This window comes from Simochromis diagramma, unplaced genomic scaffold, assembly GCF_900408965.1.
Source record: "Simochromis diagramma unplaced genomic scaffold, fSimDia1.1 OVJJ01000683.1, whole genome shotgun sequence".
Classification (NCBI taxonomy): domain Eukaryota; kingdom Metazoa; phylum Chordata; class Actinopteri; order Cichliformes; family Cichlidae; genus Simochromis; species Simochromis diagramma.
Genome location: NW_024387158.1, coordinates 2,499,027 through 2,520,859, shown reverse-complemented (window position 1 = coordinate 2,520,859; position 21,833 = coordinate 2,499,027). Strand labels below are relative to the sequence as shown.

The 21,833-nt window shown below is 39.8% G+C and overlaps 1 protein-coding gene across 1 annotated transcript in view; it reads left to right on the top strand.

Moving 5' to 3' along the window:
- The first annotated feature begins 212 nt into the window (after window positions 1-212).
- Window positions 213-21,833, top strand: part of megf10 (multiple EGF-like-domains 10) — a 58,924-nt gene continuing 37,303 nt past the window's right edge. The window contains exons 1-5 of the mRNA XM_040048692.1: window positions 213-625; window positions 8,321-8,456; window positions 9,408-9,509; window positions 11,515-11,615; window positions 12,820-12,912. Of these exons, the coding sequence (XP_039904626.1) occupies window positions 8,338-8,456; window positions 9,408-9,509; window positions 11,515-11,615; window positions 12,820-12,912 (415 nt within the window). The 5' untranslated portion in view covers window positions 213-625; window positions 8,321-8,337. The remainder of the gene's footprint in view (window positions 626-8,320; window positions 8,457-9,407; window positions 9,510-11,514; window positions 11,616-12,819; window positions 12,913-21,833) is intronic.

Here is a 21,833-nt window from a genome sequence, read left to right as displayed (position 1 = left end):
CAAGAAATTTACCCTGGGGCCTTATTACATTAAAGCTTCTACCACTGGGATATTACTTTTATCCCTGTTATCTTTTAGAATAATTATATCAATAGAATTAAATGTAAAAGAAAAAAAATCATTTTCTTTTTTATTTCAGTATATCGTGTAAATTTTAATTATGCTATTATGAGTCCTTGTTTGTATTGTATATTCTGTTTGTGTTCCTGTTCTGTGTAGATGAGACGTACTCATCATGTGTTTCTAATGGGATGATGTTTTGCGGCAGGTGGCAGCAGAGTCAAAGTGTTGCTACCCTCAGAAAGATGCTGTTGATGCCGCATCAATGACGTCACATACTTGGTCACCAGTATTTTGACAATGGGAAAAGTTTATCGTTCTGGCGACGAAACGTTGTAGAAATCTGAGAAAACGATTCGACTAATGTGCTTTCCACTAGTTATTTTTATTTTTAATTTCAGTTTATGATTTATTTCTTACGCGGTTTCAGGGGGATAACACTTTATTCTTTTTTTGTCTTTTCTTGTCTTTTTTTTTTTTTTTTTTAACTGCTGGACATATCAACCTCATACACCGAAGGACGGATCGACAGCCGTGGCATGATCGTGTTTTGCTCATAGAGAAGGTAATGTATTGTACTGATTTGTGTGATATTTTTATGTAATAACTGTAAATGACTGGACAAGAATCTGCTATAGAAAAAAATATACATAAAATGTTTTTGTTTGTTTTTTCAGTGTAGCTCTTCTGGTAGATTTGAACTTTATTCCTGTTGTGCTTTTAATTTGGACGTCTTTCATAGACCTAAATGCTGTTGGGGTTTTGCGATCTTAAACTCTAGATTTGAACTATCATGCAAGAGGAGGACAAAAAATAGTGACCCAGAGATGTCAATGGGTTTAATAATTTGCACCTCTCAAAATCACCCATCTCCATATTTTGGTGGTTTAAACCACCAACTGCAAAGGTTACTAGCTGTAAACACTGAGTAATGGTCAGATAGGGACCGTTTGAGAGTTTTTGACCTATTTGTTTACATGCTTATCTTTGACATCTTCAATACTTTCACAGTAGGTGAAATCAAAGTACAAAGCTCCTAGCTTCGAAACTCTCTCTTGTTTTTTCTTTCTTTTGTTTTCCTTTGTTTTTAAAGAGTAAAAATGCAAAAGTACTGCACTAGCAGTACTGAAAATATGTTCTGACGACAGACAACTCTACGACAGACTTGGGTGCTATAACTTTAAAAACTTTCTAAATTAATTAGCTTAAAGAAAACTGAGTATAGTGACTGCTCATATTTATACATCTCATTTAGTTCCATTTACACCAATTCTAAAAAGAGAGAATTGACGTCAAAATTGCATGTGTTTGCAAATAAATACTGTGCTAAAGCCTGACTGTTTTTTCAGGGATTTCAAGTAGCAGATCTGCTTTTCTGGAATTCCTTTGTGCATAGAGAGAGCCATCAATGCTGTGCTGCCTGACTGCTAGTATATCAAAGTTATGCAGCCTAGCTTAATCCATTTCATTAGCGTTGTGCCTGGAGCTCTTTCACGCATACAGCATAGCCCTTATGTGCGTAGCAGTGCAGTTGTCTTGGGGTGGGGAGGATTTCAGCATTGGTCAGTGCAGCTGTGCCCACTTTCAGCAGAATGAAATCAGAGATGACTGGCTCCAGTATCCAATACACTGCCTGAACAGACACAATGTTACTACCCATACAGCTACTAGAGACATCTTGTAGGCTTACTCCATTAGCCAGTATTTTTGAAAGAAGGCTGGCCAGAAGTGTTGACCTCAAAAGATTTTTCTTGGCCACCACTGCCATGAAGTGTGATGCGCTAGTAATTTAATGTCTGTGTACTATTAAAAAAGGTCATCCATACTTAATTTGGACTCTTATACAAATTAGAAACTCTTAAGGAGATTTTAACCTTTTTTTTTTTTTTTTTTTTTTTTTTTGGCCTGTCCCGTTTGGCTCTTTTGCCATCAGAATTGTTGTCTAAAGGCAAAGAAAGATGCCCAACGGATTTACTTTACCAAATTGACCATCCCAGCCTTGCCGTAATGGTCCATTTGATTCACCTTTTATTGTTTATTTTATTTTCACTTACTGAATACGGGACAGACTTGACTGGGGGAAAGAAAGAGGGAAAGAGAAACAGCTGAGAAGAGGGACGGGGGAGAAGGGCAAAAAACAAAAACCAACAGAATGAGCAGAAAAGAAAAAAAAAGAAATAAAAAATGCATATATCAATCACCTGGATCACCTGCTGAGAAAGAAAAAAGAAAACAAGCAGAAGAGAACAAGAGTAATAGAATAAACAACATCACAATGATATATGGGAATATGACAGTAAATACTAAATATTAAACATTATTGTGCAGCACATAAGATCAACAGAACACAGTGTGCTTTGAGGTAGGAGCCAAAAAGGGTGTAGTTTGTGGGTGTGATCACCCGTGTGTACACCTGTGAGCATGGACGCGCTTGTTTTTAAAAGGTTCCTTCATGTATTGATCTGCTAGAGGGTGTGGGGGGGCCACAGCCCCGTCCTCCAGGGCATGAAGCAGGTATGGAGGAGATCAAAACTCCAGACATCCAGAGGCCCCCAGAACACAAGAGACCAAGGAAGACCAACAGAGGGGCAGCCGCGCCACTGTCCCAGAAAGAGCTGAGGAGAGTCCCAGATGAGGGCTCACTCAGCAGCCGCGGAGCAGAAGCCAGGGGGAGTTGTAGTGACGCGCCCGTGAGCTCCGCCGGCAGCCAGCCGTGCCTGAGTGACCGAGCCCCAGGCCGAGAGGCCGGGGGCACCCCACCTCCGAAGTGGCCCGAGCGAGCCCCAGGCTCCAGGCCCCGATAAGCGGCTGCCAAGGAGTGAGCCGGTGTGTACCTGGACGCCCATCCCCGGACACAAAGAACCACCAACGCACTGATGTCTGAGGGAGTCCGCCACTGGCAGGGGAAGTGGTGGTAGGGGGAGATAGGCCTCCAAACCTTGGAGGGCCTGAGATGTCCCCAGAGAGGTGGCGCCTGACACCCAACCTGACATATAGACACAGAAATACAGGCACACACATATACAAACATCCATTCCCACCCTCATGCTCTCATATGCACTTACTCCACACTCAACCAACGTGGAGACAGACATAAAGAGACGCTGTACACACGATCACACTCCCCAAGCGTACTCTACAAACCGGGTCTAGGTACCCTTGCCCCTGGAGGGGGAACTGCACCCAGACCCAGGTGGTGTTACCCTTTTCCCTGCGGTGGGGGGAGGCAGACCGCCCCGACTCCGCAGCAGCAGGGAGGCCCCACACTCCAGACCGCAGTCGGACGGCCAACTCCTCCTCCTAGCCCCCCCGCTCCAGCAGGTCGCAGAGAACGGGGGTGAGAGAAGACTCCAAACCTCCCTCCACCCGCTCATTGTAGTGTTGATGCATGTGTGTTCTAAGGTGCATTTAAAACCCAGGAGGGCATGGAGCTACCTGCCAGGGAGCAGCAGGTAAGCGCATGGTCCCTCCTGCTAGCCCTCAATGTCTACGTGTATTTAACCTTGAGAGGTGGGCAACGGCGCCAGGGGTGGGGTGTACACCCTGATGGTACTTTGGATTCCGTGTAGGAGATTTTAACCATTGATAATTTGAATGAGTGTTTAGCACAATTTTTGTTCACTGATCTTTCTTACACCATTTCTTTATAGTATAGGTTTGAGTTGAGGTTGATGTTCAGTATTTAATTCTAAATTTATTAGTTTAGCTAAACTGACGATACTTTGTGTTATGTGTTTTAAATATAGTTAGTGGTGGGGAGAGTTGAAGGGAAGTTTAAGCCTAATTTCAGTTTGACTACAAATAAGTTAAAAAATAATGGTGTGTTTGCAGGCTACAACGCTTTCTCAGGTCCTTCCCATTTGAGTATACTGTAACCCAGTTCTGTCTTTTTTTGGTACAATTTACATATGTCCCCTAAATGTGTCACATGATGTTGAATCATAAAGTTTGTGTTTTGCAAGGTGGGTAGCTATAAAGATCATGAAATATTTGTGATCACTGTGTGTGAATTGTGCCTGTGCAGAAGTGGCACATTTTGAGTTCTAACTTTCTCGAGAACCCAGATAACAGAAGTTAGAGCTAAAATAATTTGTCATTAATTTGTTTACAGACAGCATTCACAAAAGGAAACATAACAATATGTCCACTCATTTTTTCTGAGAATCTGATTAACTTTTTGTGACATAAATGAGGACACACACACACACACAGCTTGCAGGTGGCTAGATGTTTTATTGTTTGGGATTTTTTGTTGCAGCTTTTCAGCTGCTACATACACACAACGCACCATTTCAGGTCCCAGCACATCTTTTACATGGGAGACATGATCAGCTGATGGAGCTGTGTGTGCGTCAGCCTCCCCTGACACCACACCCTGACACCACTGCTCCACTCCTCCCCTGCAGCTGAGCCACAAACCACACCCTGCCACACTTTTAAACTATCAGACTGATAAAAATGAGTAAACGTGAGAACTTTTTGCTAGCCAAACTCATCAAAAGTCTTTTTTAAATGTTCACAATAAACCCCACTGAAGATGCTGATATGTATGAAAAACAACATGACTACAGCTGTTTTCTATTTTAGTTTATTTCTTTTCATATCTATATTTGTTTGTTAGATTAAAAAAAAGTTACCCATAAACTTATTACCTAAAGTATTCTATTTAGGCACATTTTGTGCATCGGCAAACTTAGCTTGCAAAAGTAACTCACAATTTCCTTCTATCTGTAAAAACACGTAATGTTAAAATCTTCTTCTGGGGGTGGTATGTGTTTGATCCTTGAGCTCGGGTCCTCAACCAGAGACATGGGCGTTAGAGGGTTCTGCGCACTGTCTTAGTTGTTCCTAGGACTGCACTATTCTGGATAGAGACTTCCAGTGTTGTGCCTGGCTCTTAATACTCTTATTACCGCAAGAACCAATTTGGACTCTACCTTCTAGACTTGCTCCAGCAGTTCTTTCAGCCCCTAGTACTTCTCTATTTTCTTGTGCTGCTTTTTCTTGATGTTGCTATCTACTAGGATTGCCATATTTATCACAACTGCAGTCCTCTGGTCCTTCTCAACTACCACTATGTCTGGTTATTTGGCCAGCAGCTTCTCGTCTGTCTACAACTCAAAATCCCACAGGACCTTATCCCCGTTGTTTTCAACAAACTTTGGTGGTTTCTCCGATTGAGACTTGAAGACTTCGAGTCTTCAAGCTACACTATCCCAGACATTTGGTTTTGCCTCTTATATGTGGTCCAAGCTTGCATCCTACTATGTGATGCTCGTATGTGCTGGATAGCCTCCAGGGCACCCTTGTACAGTTGGCAGCTTAGATCCAGTCAGCTGTGGTAAACCTCTGGATCTTGTGTTTAGGCTCTGTTCTTGTGCTGCTATTATCATTGCCTCTGTGCTGGCCTCTAAGCAAGCCTTTTCTATCCACTGGTAGGATTTCTTTATGTCAGGGATTTCCTCTATGTGTCTGTGGTACATTTTATGCAGCGGCTTAGTCATCCATGATCAGGCCTCTTCCTGTTCTTCATCACCATTTGTCTTCAGCTACCTAAGGTATTCTTGGAGTATTCAGAATCAAAATTTGGTTTATTACCAAGTTTGTGACCAACAAGGAATTTGTCTTGGTCTTGTGGTGCAAAAAAAATCAATGGTACAGAAATAGAATATATGGTATTTACAATATATATAATATATACATCTCAAAATAAATATTAATATAAATAAATACATTAGGAATATAAACTAACTACCTACCTTAAGAAATGTATGTGTGTTGTTTGTTTGTGTGTGTGTGTGTGTGTGTGTGTGTGTGTGCATGTATTGAGTCCAGTGGGAAAGTTATTGTAGCCTGAGTAAATAAGTGTGTTGTTGTAACATGTTAAGTGAGGGGGTGTTGTTACGTAGTCCGACATCTTCTTGTGCAATGAGGTGTTGGTTCTGATGGACCACAACCTCCTGTAAAAGGGAAATATCACAATTTATGCCCGGGTGAAGAGTCAGTAGCAATCCTGATTGCCTGTCTCACTTGCATGAAGGAGTACATGTCTTGTAGGCAAGGCAGATTGCAGTCATTCACCATTTTCAGTGGAGTGGATTACATGCTGTAGTCTGCCTTTGTCCTTTGCAGTGGCAGCAGTATGCCAAAGTGTTAAAGGAGGTGAGAATAAATTCAGTGATGGAGCAGCTAAACTGCAATCTGTGATGGTGAGCAGTCCATGCCACATGCTCCGTGTGTCGCCCTGGTGGAAGCGAGACTCTATGCGCTCCCGATACCGGCGTTTGGCATCCCTCACCATGCGCCGAATGGCGTATAAAGCCGCTCTGTAGGCGCTTATATCTCCAGTGGCGAGACCAGCCTGGCGGTCCTGGTTTTTGAAATAGAAATTCTTCAACAAGATTTTGAGCTGTCACTTGTTCGGTTTTTTTGTCAAAAACAAAAGAAATCAGTTTAGACTTGAGAAATTTGTTGCTGCTCACAATGTAATAGATTTATATATTGAACAACTTGTCAGGACAACTGACAAGATGCTAGAACTTTGATTGTAGGGTGTTTACCTTACAATATAAAGCACCTTCAGGTGACTGTTGTGATTTATGACAGTATAAATAAAATTGAAGTGAATTGAACAGAACCCTGACAGGAATGGATTGTGAAATTGCAGACCAAGAAGAAAAACTTTTTTTTTATACCAGTTGAGACTTCATTGTCATTAAGACTCAACATCTCGTTTACAAGAGAGACCTGTTTCAAACAGCATAATAAAATTAAAAAAAAAAAAAAAAACCACATTAAAATAGCTAAAAGAGTCATATTAAAAACAAGAACAAGTTCCCAGTAATGATGTCAGAAAATCATTTAACCCTTTCATGCATGAATTATGACAACCTCAATCAGGATTTTTTTCTTAAGTATTTTTATTCACCTTAAGCCTTCATTTTTTTAAACATGTACTTTTCAAAGAGTTTTTTACATGTCCACTTAGGTGGACAACATCACCTTTGGAGTGGCTGGCGGGGTATGGATTGACGCACCAGTGTCCAATGGAGTGGTTTATGTGCAAGTATACTATCAACACTGACACAAATACAAGAAAACAGCCTTTGAATAGCTGTGCACTGTAGTGACCACTGTGTGTGAAAGGGTTAAATGTATTTTAAAGTCTGCATGTGAAATCAATTGAGAGAGCTGCAAGTCCTTCCTTAGTACGCTAAGAACAACCTGGAGAAAGATGATGCATACTGCAAGTGCCTTCTTTGGTCCATGTAAAAACAAGAGCTCTTTGGCAGAGACACTGCTTATATTTATGCTTAAATAGGGGAGAGGTGTTCAACCCAAAGAACAGCATCCCCACAGTGAAACACAGTAGTGGGAGGATTATGCTGTGGGAATGCTTTAGTGCATCTGGAACTGGGAACAGGTTCACATCAAAGTGTAAAGAACCACGAGGAAAGAAAATTGTAAAGATTTTGAAAAAAACCCTCAAACAGTGATTTAGCAAAAACTGGGTCTAGGTTGTTTCCCTGCACAAAAGAAATTTTCATAGGTGGGCAAACAATCTTGTACACATCTGTATCAGCTGAAAAGTTCAGATTCTGTATCTCAAGTATTTAGTTGGAATAGCTGATTAAAACAGCATCTATGTTAAAGTCAAATTATGTCAGTTACAATATAATTAATCGTGTCAAATACATGTTCATACTTCTGGTAAATGGACTGTTTCTTATACAACACATTTCTACTTTATTTGAGCACTCAAAGCCTCATTCACATCCATTCACACAAGCACTTTTTTACATCTAAGTGCTTTCTATCTACCATTTACACTCTGAAGGATGTGCTATATTTGGTGCCCTTTCAGACATGAGAAAAGTACAGATCTCAGCAGAATCTAAACATTGTAGTTGGTTTTGACTTTTAACAATTATGTCGAGAACAAAATTAAACAGGATCATATAGACTACAAACATAGTAAAGCACAGATGTTTTACTTTTTTTTTTTTTAAATTAAAACAGAGGAATACAAATTTTTTAATTAATCTTTTTTTTCTTTAAATTTTCACACCTGTTGAATGTATTAGGAATTGACAATGATATTGGATTTGGACATTTCAGAATGACATAAGTACAAAAATAAGTAATTGCATAAATAAATACCCCGAGGGACTGTTGGTAGCTTACAATCATCAGAGTTTACGGATTGTCTTTCAGACAACAGAAACTTAAATGGTGTTTTCTCCTCCTTCCTTGTCTTAAGGTGCAGCCCTCACAGAGATGACTACATCACTGTTGCTCCACAGGACAGTCTTACTGACTGTAGTCTTCTGTAACTTGCCTTGCATCACTTCCTCCCTCAACCTGGAGGATCCCAATGTCTGCAGCCACTGGGAGAGGTTAGTCAAGATAATAGTCCAAAAAGGGCAATAAAGGCATTCAGCCTTAGGTGTCCTTTACCCACCTCCAGACTATACTAAGCATCGCCGTAACATTACGCCCCTGATACTAACACTACATGCTAATGCACTAACAGTGGAAATGTGTTATCAACCTGATAACTTTCTTAAGCTGTGTTTAAAGTGTCAATACTTAGCAGACTGTTTTTTCCATTTGCAAGGATGAAAAAAACTTCTATGTTCAGGACTATCCCAGTAAAGCTGAGCATCGCTCATTTTCCTAATTTTAGTACCATCATTCCACTGAATGCTAAAGACACAGTTACTAGAGTTTGTGCACACACAGACTTACCTGTAGAGGTTACTGATGAGACTTACATTACTTACAGAGAATCTGTTCTGTTCAGCCTCATAACGCAGAAACATATCTTCAAAACAAGGCTGAACACAAAAAGTTTCTCTGTCAAGGTTTGTCAAAACTTGCAGAGTACTTTCAGTTTTTGCTCTCTGCTGAAACCGAAAGCTGAAACCTGAGCTTTTGACTGGCTCACTTTAATATATAAATCCAGCACTGTAACATAAGATATTAGAAACCATATGCATTTCCGTTGTTAAACAAATGACACCTATTTATATTTCTATATGAAGGCCAATAACCTCAATTGGTTGCCCTGCAGGCATAGCATAAAGATGTTAAGACCTATAATTTTTAATCTTATAAACTATTTATTGTATCATTATCTCTTCTAAGAAAACAAAGCTTTTGGACAAACAGGCAATTAGTTTTCTCAGGTATTTTAAGGACATAAAAGTTGGTTGAGTGTCAATCTCTTTTGAAGTAAATCAACTAATTGAACAGAGACGATTAATGAGGCAGTCATGAACTATCATCAGCCACACACTGGCTTCATGTCTGATATCCATTTTTTTTTTCACTTTCTGTGGTTTCAGTTACTCTGTGACAGTGCAGGAGTCATATGCCCATTCTTTTAATCAGATTTATTACACCAGCTGCACTGACATCCTCAACTGGTTTAAGTGCACCAGACACAGGTAAGAACCAATTAAAATGATACCTGATACGCATGGAAATGTGTGATGATAATGGGTTTGATTAAATGGCAGTACCACAGTTTTTCCCTGTTGTTTTTCTTTTTTTGTTTATTTAAATCAGACATTGTTGCTGTATATTTACCTCATTGTGGTCTCATTTGTCAGTGTCAAAAACAAGGTCTGAAAGTGGCTTACCCCCTTTACCAAATAAAAGTTGTAATAATAAAGACAAAATTTACAGAAGAATCTAGACATGCTAAATGGACTGGAACTTAAATAGAGCCTTTTATTCATCCAGTTACACTGACATTCATACAGCACTTTTATCTAACAATTAAGACAGTCACATGCCAATGCATGCAAATTGGAGTTCAGTATTTTGCCCGGGGACATGTCAACATGCAGACAAGAGGATCTGGGAATTAGAGCCTTGAACAAGACAATTTTTTTAAATTCTGCTCCCACCAAATTTCTGACCATTACTGTCTGCTCCCACTGTCTGTCTCTGTCACCTGCCTTTGCAATATTTGTGTCCAATCCTGCCTGCATCCACAGAAAGCATTGTAAGGCCCCCTCCTCGATTCAGAGATAGTCTTTCTATTTTCATGTAAACGGCCTTGTTGACTCCCTGCTCAAACCAGCATTCCTCCCTGTCCAGGATGTGGGATACATCCTCATCACTGAAAGAGTGTCCACTGGCCTGTTGTAGTAAATAGACCGCAGAGTCCTGGCCTGATGAGTTAGCTCTTCTGTGCTGTGCCATCCGCTTAGCCAGAGGTTGCTTGTTATCCCTGATGTATAATCACAACAATCCTCCTGGCACTTAACACTGTTCACTATATTACTGTTTGTGTGCTTAAGGGTACATCTTTCAATATCTTACAGTGCTGTAATTGCAGCCATTCCCCAACTCTCGATGAATGGCACTCGTCATCATGACAGTTTGCATATTAATGATAAAGAAACTGACCCCTATTGTTAGTCAGTGGTGTTAGTTTCAGCTTGTTTCATGCCAATGTACTGTTTAGAGGGTTGGGGAAACCTGCAGTCAGCTGAGACTGAATAAATCACTTGGATGAGTGATTAAATATTTCTTCCACTGAAAAAGTCCAGATGAACAGAATAAACTTTTTGGGATTTACTTACCTGGATGATTGAACATGCATCAAGTACTGTGGCCCTAGCAACTACCTGGCATTTTGGCTAATGGATGCACTAATCACCATTTATTTACACCTTTCAGAAGGGTAGAGTATGGCACCAACATGTGAGCACACCTCTCATAATCCTGCTTTACAGGACAAATTGCGCCAATCCCTGCTTCTCCACAGCAACCCAGCAACTGTAGGAATGATTTACCCAACATCGGAAAAATACTAAGTCAACTTTAGTGTTATGAAACAACATCAATGTAACAAATTAATGCTACCTTAACTTCTCTGGCCCTGCACTTTAAATTGTCCAAGTCAACAAAATGTTAGATTTACCTGTGGTAGTTTATTTAAGCAAATTATGTAGCGCTAACCTTTGCTTTAACAATGAACAATTTCTTGTCCTTCACCTCCTACATGGTGGCATTACTTACCCATCCAAATCCAAAATACATGTTGCTGTCCATACTTTGAAACCTTTCATTCTGGCTACAATGTTAAGGATCCTCTACAAGACACATGTAGACGTGACCAAACTGGAGCTCTGGGAGAGAGGTCACTCTATATACAATGCTTTGAAAAAGAATTGTATATAGAGCTTTTCTAGTCTTACTCACTGCTTTTAATACACAAGCCCAACTCAGACTGGAAGATGAACTACTAGTAACACTACATAGAGCAGATTTTGCAGTAGTTTTGCTCTCTTTGGAGAAGAGTTAGAGTTAAATTATGCTTTTGGTTATTAATGTCAATGATCCACTTTACACATTTTAATAATATAATAAAAGCTGAAAAACAAAATAACTGGTTACTCAGTGTCTAATTTTGTATGTGACTTGAATTCTTTTCTGCAGGATGATCTATAGAACAGCATATCGTAGTGGGAACAAGACCATGTACCGGAGGAAGTCTCAGTGCTGCCCAGGCTTCTATGAGAAAGAAGAGATCTGTGCTCGTGAGTAACACACACACACACATACACACACACACACACACACACACACAGCCGGCCATGTTTCTATCGCTTTAGAGGATTTCAAGCTATTTCCTTAAACACTAAGAGAGTCGGCATCTTATACAAGTTTCAGTGCTCTGTGAGACAAATAGTGATTTTGCTTAAGGTCAACTTTTAGTAACACTTTCCTTACAGCCATTTATCACACTTATTAAATGCTGTAATGAATATTTCTTTTCAAATATCTTGTCACACTTACCTTCCCAGTAAGGCTATTACACAACCCACATCCCTCCCTTTTAATAGGCAGTGACAGGTGTTACTTTGGCAAAACTAACAATTGTAACAGCAGTAAAAAAAAAAGAAAAAAAGAAAAAAGCTTTCTGTCAAGACAGCCTGTTCTCATGGTGGAAAGAGTTGGTGATGAAAAAGTTATGTGTGCTGTGGTGGAAGGGAGAAAACAGTTAATGTCCCCCAGGAGTTCATAGGGGAATTTGTTCTAGTGTGAAAATACTCTGCTTTATAAGTAGCCTAAGCATCACATGCTGCTCTGAGAATCACATTTAATTTGCCAGGCACTTTAGGCAACATGCCGTTTCCTGTTGGAAGTTGTATTGGAGAAGGAATCAGTTATATTAAGAATTTATTACTTTTTGTTTGTGTAAAGTCAGAGAAGAATCTGTTTGTTTGAAGTGGGTTAATCAATGCAAATCCAGCTTTAAAAAGAGTAATAATCTTTAAAATCAGTGGCATTTGCTTGGTATTAGTGGACAGTGAAAATAAATCATAGTCTTGATGGGAGTTGTCTGTTACAAGGACTGTATTTAGAGTTTCTTGTAAAGAAAAATATTTGTTTGCATGAGGAAAAATCTGCTTGAAAAGCTCTTTAATACTCTGCTGTAGAAAACACAAAGTAACTAAAAGAAACATTGACATTTTATTGAAAAAGCAAACAATTTCTAAAAGTCCAATTCTGTTTTTGGCCACAAAAACTCTTTAAAATGTTAAGTCAAGTCACAGAGCATTCAAAAAAAGAATAGCAAGTCCCAGTTTCCATTTCACAAATCAGATTTATGTCTTAGACATGAACATTTATGTGATTACTACTACATGACTAATTCTAATGTAGATGTGTTTTGATGGGTTATTTTTTGGGGGGACCGTGCTGATCCCTGGCCTCTCTCCCTGTCTCCTCGATGTCTAGCTCATTGTACAGAGAGCTGTATTCATGGCCGTTGTATGGCACCCAACACCTGCCAGTGTGAGCCAGGCTGGGGGGGCTCCAATTGCTCGAGTGGTAAGTCCTCCAGCTGTTGCTGTCTGTTCACAATAATGACTTTGTGAGTGGGATTGGTTTTCTGTAAAAACACTCTGAACTCACAAGAGGAGAATCAGACTGTTCTCGTCTTACTGTACCACACCAATGGCTAGAAATTCTGGAGGGCCAAAATACTGATGTTAGTCACAACACATGCCAGTCAAAAGTTGGAACGTGAGCATGTAGGAACTCAGGAAATTAGTGGATTTAGTTCTGATAATCAGATGTTCTTACATAGGAACTTGTTATAGGTTTTTAACTACCTGTCCTCCTTAGACATATATATATATATATTAATTTCACAGGGAATTGGGGGGTTTTAGTGGGTGGCAGATTTTTTTGTGTAAACAGACCAGTTTAGCAACAAGACTTTTTGTGCAACCTGGCTGCAGCAATTGATTAATTCTCTAAATGTTGACTTAAAGCAAGTTCCTAAAATGCTAAAGGTGACATGATGCACGGAAAATAGTTTTGAGTAAGTTTTGTTTGATTTGGATTTTGCACTCTCCTCACATGGAGCATTTCTTATCAGCAAGACATCAGGACTATATCACTTGACTCTACTTCACCAACACTTTTTTTTGTCTGCACAACGCGAGAGGCATTAAGGAAGATTTACATAGCTTACTATGTGATATTTATAAACCACGTGCTTATCATCTTCATTCACAAGAAAATCACAAAACAAAAAACACACAGCACCTGAAATACAAAACGGGTAGTATACAAACAAAAATACAATTTTGCTGCGGTGTATGTCTGTGTGTGTGAAAGAGAGAGAGAAAGAAAAATTGGAAAAATTGTGAAACTCTGTGTATGAGCATTTGTCATGCAACATATTTGATAATGAGGGTCAGAGAATGCAATACAAACCCCTGGGAGCCAGAGGCAGACAGTCAAAGACTCAGGAGAGCTACACTGTACACTGACCCCAGAAGTGCTGAAGACCTGAGGTCACACACCTAGACGAAAACCATGGGTCCAACCCAGCAGGGGGAAGAGGGAGGACCTGGTGGAGGACTCGGTGGAGGGCCCACAGCCAAAGGGCAGGAGTGCCAGACAACCAGAGGCAGCAGGCAGCCAACCACGTCAGAGGCCAGCCTTCCCAGCATCAGCTGAGGATGGGAACCCAGGCGTGAGAACCTCCTGACGGAGCCGACTTGATGAGAGGTCCAAGCCTCCCCATACCACAACCCCAAGGGAGCAGGCCAGCCAACGCCAAAATCTCCACCCAGGGTGCCATTGGAGTGCTAGCTCCAGCCAGCAGTGAACCTGGGACGCAGGCAGACTGGCCCCAGATCAGCAGCCAACCTCATCACCAAAAGACAGGGTGCAGGAAACAGGGGTGTAGGCCACTTTTAACAGCTGTTAGTGTCAAAGGTAGGCCTTTTGGGTCCATGTGTTGGTGCACGTCACAGTACGAGTAAATAGTGAGTAGGACTGTGTGAAATCTAGACTAAACCACTACTGATGAGCGAACAGATGCGACATGAGAATGTGGCAGCTGGTTAACAGTGCTCATCCAACCAACTTTGGCCCATGTGGCACATGTTCCATCCCTCCCCACGACCCTACGTGTAAAAGTGACTGATAATCAGAGGAGGTTGAGGAGGAGAAGGCATGGGATCTCTAAGACCAGTTGACTACTCTTGAAGGAGAAAGCCACTTCTGCTGGCTCAGTAAGCACTTCTGTTTCCTCTATGACACTGCAGGGCAGCAAAAAGTGAACCAGGGGCCCGTGCAAATGGCACACCCTACCACCGCTGCACCAAAGGCTGGCACACTGCTGACGCCACTATAAAGAGTATTCTAACATGTGCAGACACGCCCCAAATCTGCGGGCCCATCTGCACATGGAGCCAGTAACCCGCTCAATCTACAAGGACAAGAAGGGTCAAACTGAGTTCTGTTGTCTGTCTCTCTCACCCTTATTAAATAGTGATCCTCATGGTTATCAGAAAACAGAAAGACTGTAGAAAACCATGGGTGTGACTGTCTATAAAGAATATTTTAAAGAACTTCTTTTTTCTTACAATATGGCACTGAAAGAGGCAAGAGCCTCATTAAAAATCATAAAAATAATCCCAGGGTGTTATTTGACACCATTAATAGCATTATATCCTCCCCTCCTCCACATGCATTGATAGCCTCTGACGATGACTTTAATGTATTTCTCCATGATTTTGTAAATAGGGTGATGGACTTAGCTTGAACTTCTCCTTAGGTTCCTTGCCTAATGGGGATTGCCCTCAGTGCTTTCATTCATTTACCTCATTCTGTTCAATTACACTAAGTGACTAAGTTAGAATAATGGTTTAGCTGAAACCTTCATCACCCTCTTTAGGGATCTTGCATCCCTCTGTTCTTTTTGGGTCCTTCGTTGCTTTCTATCATTAACAGCTCACTGAAGCGAGGTTGTGTTCCATCTTACTTTAAGCATGCTGAGGTCATTCCATTACTTAAAAAACCTAGTCTTGATGCCAGGTGTCCTAGTAATTACCAGCTTATTTCAAAATGACCATTTATTAGCAGATTATTAGATAAAGTTGTCAAATCAATTTATTTATTTATTATGCACACTACACATTTCTGACCCTTTTCAGTCCGATTTTCAAAAGCAGCACTCCACTGAAACTGTTCTTTTAAAGGTCTGTAATTATCTTTTTGCTTTGTGCTTGTGTTGCTTGACCACAGTGCTGCCTTTGATACTGACCATAATATTTAATTACTAGGCTGAAGGTTTTGGTTGGTAACTCTCGCTCACCACTAGATCGGTTTTCCTCCTATTTATGTGAGAGGACGTTCTGTTGGGGCAAGCAGATTCTCCTTCTGCACTGCTTGTTTAACCTGTGGCATTCCTCAAGGTTCCATCCTGGGTCCATTGCTATTCTCCTTTCACATGCTTCCTTTAGCTGGTATTATTCGATCTTTCTCAGGCATTTCTTATTAATTTGATGCTGATGACATTCAACTGTACTATGTCTTTTAAGCCTCACCAGCTGGATAGGTTGTCTACCCTAGTTGACTGTTTATCTCATTAGTGACTGGCTTTCCAACAATTACTTTGTTTTAAACTCTAACAAGACTGCCATGATTATAGCTCCTCCTGATATACAATCAAGAATCAGTCAAATGATTGCTTCTTTTTACTTGGTAATTTTGGTGTAATATTTGATTCCTCCTTGAACTTTGACTCAAATATAAAATTTTGCTTAAGATCCTGTTTCTTTTATTTAAGGAGTATTTCTAAATTGCAACCTATAGTTTCCTCCTATAAAATGGGTAAAAATTTTCATGCATTTGTATTATGCGCCTAGATTACTGTTGTGCCTTTCATTTTGGCTTAAATCATCTCTGTCACACCTCAAGCAATAAAAAATGCTGCAGACAGATTCCTGACACACTCTCGTTTTATTTTCTCAATATTGGCTCTTGGTTGATATTAAAATTCATTTTAGGAGTCTCACAATTGTATACAGAGCAATAAATAGACAAGCTCCGCACTATTTGTCCCAAACATCTTTTTAAACACACTGCTGCTTGTTGCCTCCATTCACAAGCTTAAAATCTATTAGTTGTACCTCATACAAGAGTGAAGACTAGAGTGGACAAAGCTTCCAGGCTATGGAACAGTTTATCACTCCAGCTCTGTTTAGCTGACACTGAGTCTTTTAAGGAATAGTTTTTTCCATTTAATCAGGTTTTTTACTGACTTTCTTTTGTTGTGTTTTCTGCTGTGGCAGACATGTGGAGCGGAGAGAGTGTGGACCCAAATGCAGACTTCGGAAATGGACTTTTTTTGAGGCAGAAAAAAACAAAAACAAAAGCACAGTAAGAAAACGACTAAACCTAAACAGGGAGGAAACTAGAAGCAAGTATAAAGAAAACTCAGTGGGTGATATGCAGACAATCCAGCAACAAACAGAGGAAGACAAAAACTACATGTACACTAATCCGAATAAATTTGAAAACGATGTTTTAGTCTAAAAATGCTCCGCGTCCACACTACTATTTTCAATTGTTTTCATCCACACTGAAAACGCTTAGATTCCTGTACTACGCATGCGTGAAACCTGCGTCATTTCTGCCGTGTATTTACTTTCCGGCTCTTTGAAATGTTGCGGCAAAATGTCGAGAAAAAGTGTCAAGTTTTATCTGGAGCTATCTGGAGGATGTAAAAACTGATATTATTCTTTAATAGGGCTGCCAAAATTGAGAGCAAACAAAGCAACTGCTGTACAGTACCAAACACCATCTTAGTTGGATTGGTCACATGACTGCATCATATGACTAAAATGCGTCATCGTCTTCGAAAGCCTCCGTTTTCGCAGTCCACACTGCGATGTGAAAACAGTGTTTTCAAATGTATCCACTTTGGAGAGCGTTTTCAAAAAGCTCCATTTTCCTTGACCAAAAACGGCGTCTCAGTGTGGATTGAAGGTTAAAATGGCGAGAAAAAGATGTGTTTTCAAACGAAAACGTATTAGTGTGGACATGTCCAAAGCGCTTAAATACACAGAGGGATAACGAAGGAATGAGACCCAGGAGGAGAGCAGAGCTGGGAGTAATCACACACAATAAGAATGGGGGAAGCAAAACTGAAAACACTAACATATTACACGAGACTGTCCTAGTAAAACAGGAAACATGAGACAGGCACTTGAAACAATGCGAAACACTGACATGAAAAAATAACTTGACTAGACGCAACACAAGGACCACAGGGGAAGCACAGAGACAGACACCAAGAAATCCAAGACATTTGTTTTTAAACATGGTTCACTGTTGATACTGTATCTTAATTGTCGTTCAGCGCTTTGTGACTGTTATGTCTGTGAAAGGTGCTAGATAAATCAACTTTACTTACTTACTTGTGGCTCAATGAAAACAACAAAAAGCGATCATCTTTGTATCTCACCGACACCGAGGTCTAATGTATGATTTAAAACACATCAAGCATTCCTATATTCTACTGTTGAAATAATGATCATGATCTTTCAAAAGTAAGTAAAAGTAATAAAGAACTATAACACCTAAATACTTCTACAGTTACATGCTAAATTCAATGATCAACAGAAATGGAAATGTCATAACTGAAAAGACTTATTAGAAAGCAATGGTTTTGTCATAATTTTAAATCATGTGTCTGTGCTGCTGCCAAACTGTTTGGCCTGTCTACTTTGTCTCTTGTTGATTTTATCTTCTAACTGTGGAAATTCAGTTTTTCGACAGTGCGTAAATTGGGGAAGTATTTGACTCTTCTCTCTTTTGTGTCTTCATCAGTTGACACACCAAAAATGTCCCAAACGTCATAACAGCAAATCTTAGTGCCTCTGGTAAACTAGCTTGAGCTCATCACTATTTTGAGACTGTTGTTTGTGTTTGTTGCCTTTAACAGTCATTTCCCTAAATTATTTTGTTGATGCAAACTTACCAAGAGGTGATTTTTGTTCTTATGAATCTGTAAATGTGTGTTCATGCAGACTGAGATACTGAATACTGAAATGGAAGAGGGCCTCACACGGTGTGTCCCATCGTCTTCAGTTTCACCCTGTGATAAAAGAGCTTGTTGTGTCTGTCCCTTAGGGCAGGCCTGTCTGCTTACTGCTCACACACACACGCACACACACACACACGCACACGCACGCACACACACACACACACACACACGCACACAAGCCCGTTCAGCTATCTTAGTGAGGACCTTCATTGACATAATGGTTTCCCTAGCCCCTTACCCTAACCCTAACCATTAAAAATGAATGCCTAACCCTAAACCTAACCATAACCTAATTGTAACCCTGACACTAAAACCACATTTTGAGCCTCAAAAAGGCCTTCAAATTTGTGAGGACCGGTGTGTGTGTCCTCACAAGTGACTGTTGGTTCTCACAAGTATAGTAGAATGCTATATTTGATCCTCACAAAGATAGCTAGACAGGAACACACACACACACACACATTTTTCTTTGTGGATAGAAAGTGTGATAGATAGAAGTGTGAACAAATTACTTCAGTTGTTAATTATTGTTTCTTTTTCTATTTTTTGCTTATTCATTTTTTAAATCTTAAAATGTATCTTGCACAGAAAGGCAAACACAGGTGTTATATTTGTTATATTTTATTTGAAAATAAAAGCTGTAGGAATGACTTGATAAAAAATGTTGCAAACCCAGGAGACAAGTGAGGGAAAAATATGTGGTTAAAGTTACTGTATTGAAGGAACAGTCAAGTTCAAACACAGTATCTTGCTTTGTTTTTATCACTTGCACATGAATTAGGTAGTTTTTGTGCAAAGCCATTTCTTTCTTCCACAATTAACCCTGCAGTAGTTGCCCGCAGTCCTTCACGGTCCATATCCATATTAAGATCTCTTTCTGAAAACCATTGAGCTCTTTGGGACTAACCCTTAAATCTATGTTCGACTTTCTTTTACAGCTACACAGTTAAAAATTTAAGGCTAGAATTTCTTTGTGAAGGCCTTTTTGAGGCTCAAAATGTGGTTTTAGTGTCAGGGTTACAATTAGGTTATGGTTAGGTTTAGGGTAAGGGTCAGGGTTAGGCATTCATTTTTAATGGTTAGGTCAATAATGTCCTCTGATATTCAGATGAGAGTTAGCAAGGATATTTATGAACTCAAGTTTCAAGTTTTTTCCAGTTAATTCTCAACCCTATCTTGGATGAAATAGATTCAAATTACACCACCAGTCACCTCAAGGCGCTCAAGATTGAGGGAAATATTTTTCATCAGTAATGACAGCTATTGTTAGAAAATGATTTTATGTTTTTAATATCTGATGGACAATCTGTATTGCATTTGGAAGACATCAATAATCGTATCAATAATCAATAAACACTGACATGTTTGACTTGAAATGGGTGCTGAAGTAGGGACTAGGTTTTTCTGTAAAATGTAGCAAAAATAGCTCAGTATATGGAACTAGTCACTCAGTTCATATTCATGTGGCTTTCTGTAATATGTATTAAATGGCCTAAAGATCGAAGAAAGACTAATCTGTTGACTGTCTCATACAGGTCAGTGAACCACAACAATATGTCTGAGGCTCAATTTGACATACGAAGAACAGGAAATGGCAAAGACAATATGTGCTGAGTGTGCATGTGCATGTGTGTGTGTGTGTGTGTGTGTGTGAGTGAGAGAGAGATTATGGGTGGGGAGGAGTGGGTTATGGTTAGGAGTAATAGCAGGAGGATAAATGTTTGCAGGAGGAAATGACCTGAGGCAGTGGAGCTTGTGATTTAGTACACATGATAATAACACAAGATCCTCAGGAGGGGCTCAAATTCAGCTGTGAAATCAAAGTAACATCAATATTATGGACTATGTTTCACTGTCTATGTAAAAAATATTCTCTTTTGTGTTTATATCGGTAGATCACTTTGAACTCTTAGTTGTCAACAAAGACTCTCAGTAGTCTGGTAATGACAGAAATTATTAAACGTAATTCCACCTCAAACAGCAAAAATATTTTGTATAATGCCCACACATTTCATGATCTGAGCCCTAAAAGCCAACAAAATGCTTTATAACTAATTATAGTATTGCTGTTATTTAAATTATTCAAATATTTAATTAATATTTAAATCATTAAAAAACGTTGCTGTTACTGTTTGAGAAATGGCCTCACTTTGGCTCAAGAAAACTTTGGTATACAGTATAGTTCATGGTTGGCTTTATGACTGCAAAGTGCCCAGGTGTTGTGGCCCTAAAACAAGCCCAAATCATCCCCTTTTAGACATTTTATCTGATTTAGTGCTCAGCTCAGATAAAATAATTAATTGTAGGTGATTTTTAACATTCATGTAGATACTAAAACTGACAGGCTGTAAAGAACCCACCACTTTAATCACTCTCTAGATCTTGTTTTAACATGTGGCATAGAAACCGAACATTGAACAGTGTTTCCTAAAAACCCTCTCTCATTTCCTTAAATTGTGAACATGTCTAATAACTGGTTTGATTTACCTGTCTACAGACATGTTTAACAAAATAACGTGACAATTAGAAACTCTGGAGGATGACACACACACCTCCTGAGAGAGGAAAACTGGAGGAATGCTACAGCTGTTTCTTCTCACTGGGAATCCTTCGTATTAGTGTGACAGTGCTTTCTGTTCCCATGAGTGCACCATTTTTGGCAGGCTGGGTAATCACTAAATAGATGGAAAAACATCCAGGCTCCCCAGTGTGGAGAGTAAGATCTGAACCCACTCTGAACAACTGGCAGTCACTGGCTCCCAGTCTTTTCTCTACTCACCCAACTCTTTTATACTCTTTCTTCGTTTGTGATTAGAAGAAGCTTTTAAAATTGATCTGATGCAGATTCAAGTGAATATACATAAAACAGTTGAATTTACTGTGGCAGAAAGTGAGAGCTCAGGATAACAATGTGAGGTCTGACAAATTTTTCTCATGTTGAACATTTTAGAAAATAAAATCCTTAGGATCCTATTCGAGACTGTGATGCAACCAGCGTTGTGACAAAACCATGCCACAGTATTTTTTCTGCGTGTGTGTGTGTGTGTGTGGCTGTTTTGAATAGGCTGATGACAGAGAACAATCTGTTCTCCAGGAAGTAGATGAAGAGCCCTAAGCTCCTGGACTTGAGCTTTTATTCAATCTAGGTCAGGTTTCAAAAAGGTATCGTGATAGAGGACTTGAATGGAAGAGCTTTTTATATGTACATGTTAGTATCTCTATTCTCCTCCTCCCCCTTCAGCCCCGCTGCTGTTTGTCACACAAGGCCAAACCGCCGGAGGTAAGAGAGTATGTACATTTTATCAGGCCAGAGTGAAGCGCACTAATGCAGAAGGAAGAAAAGGAGCCTTTTAATCACTTGAACAACTTCAGAATAGTGGAGTAGCTGGAAATGGCAGCA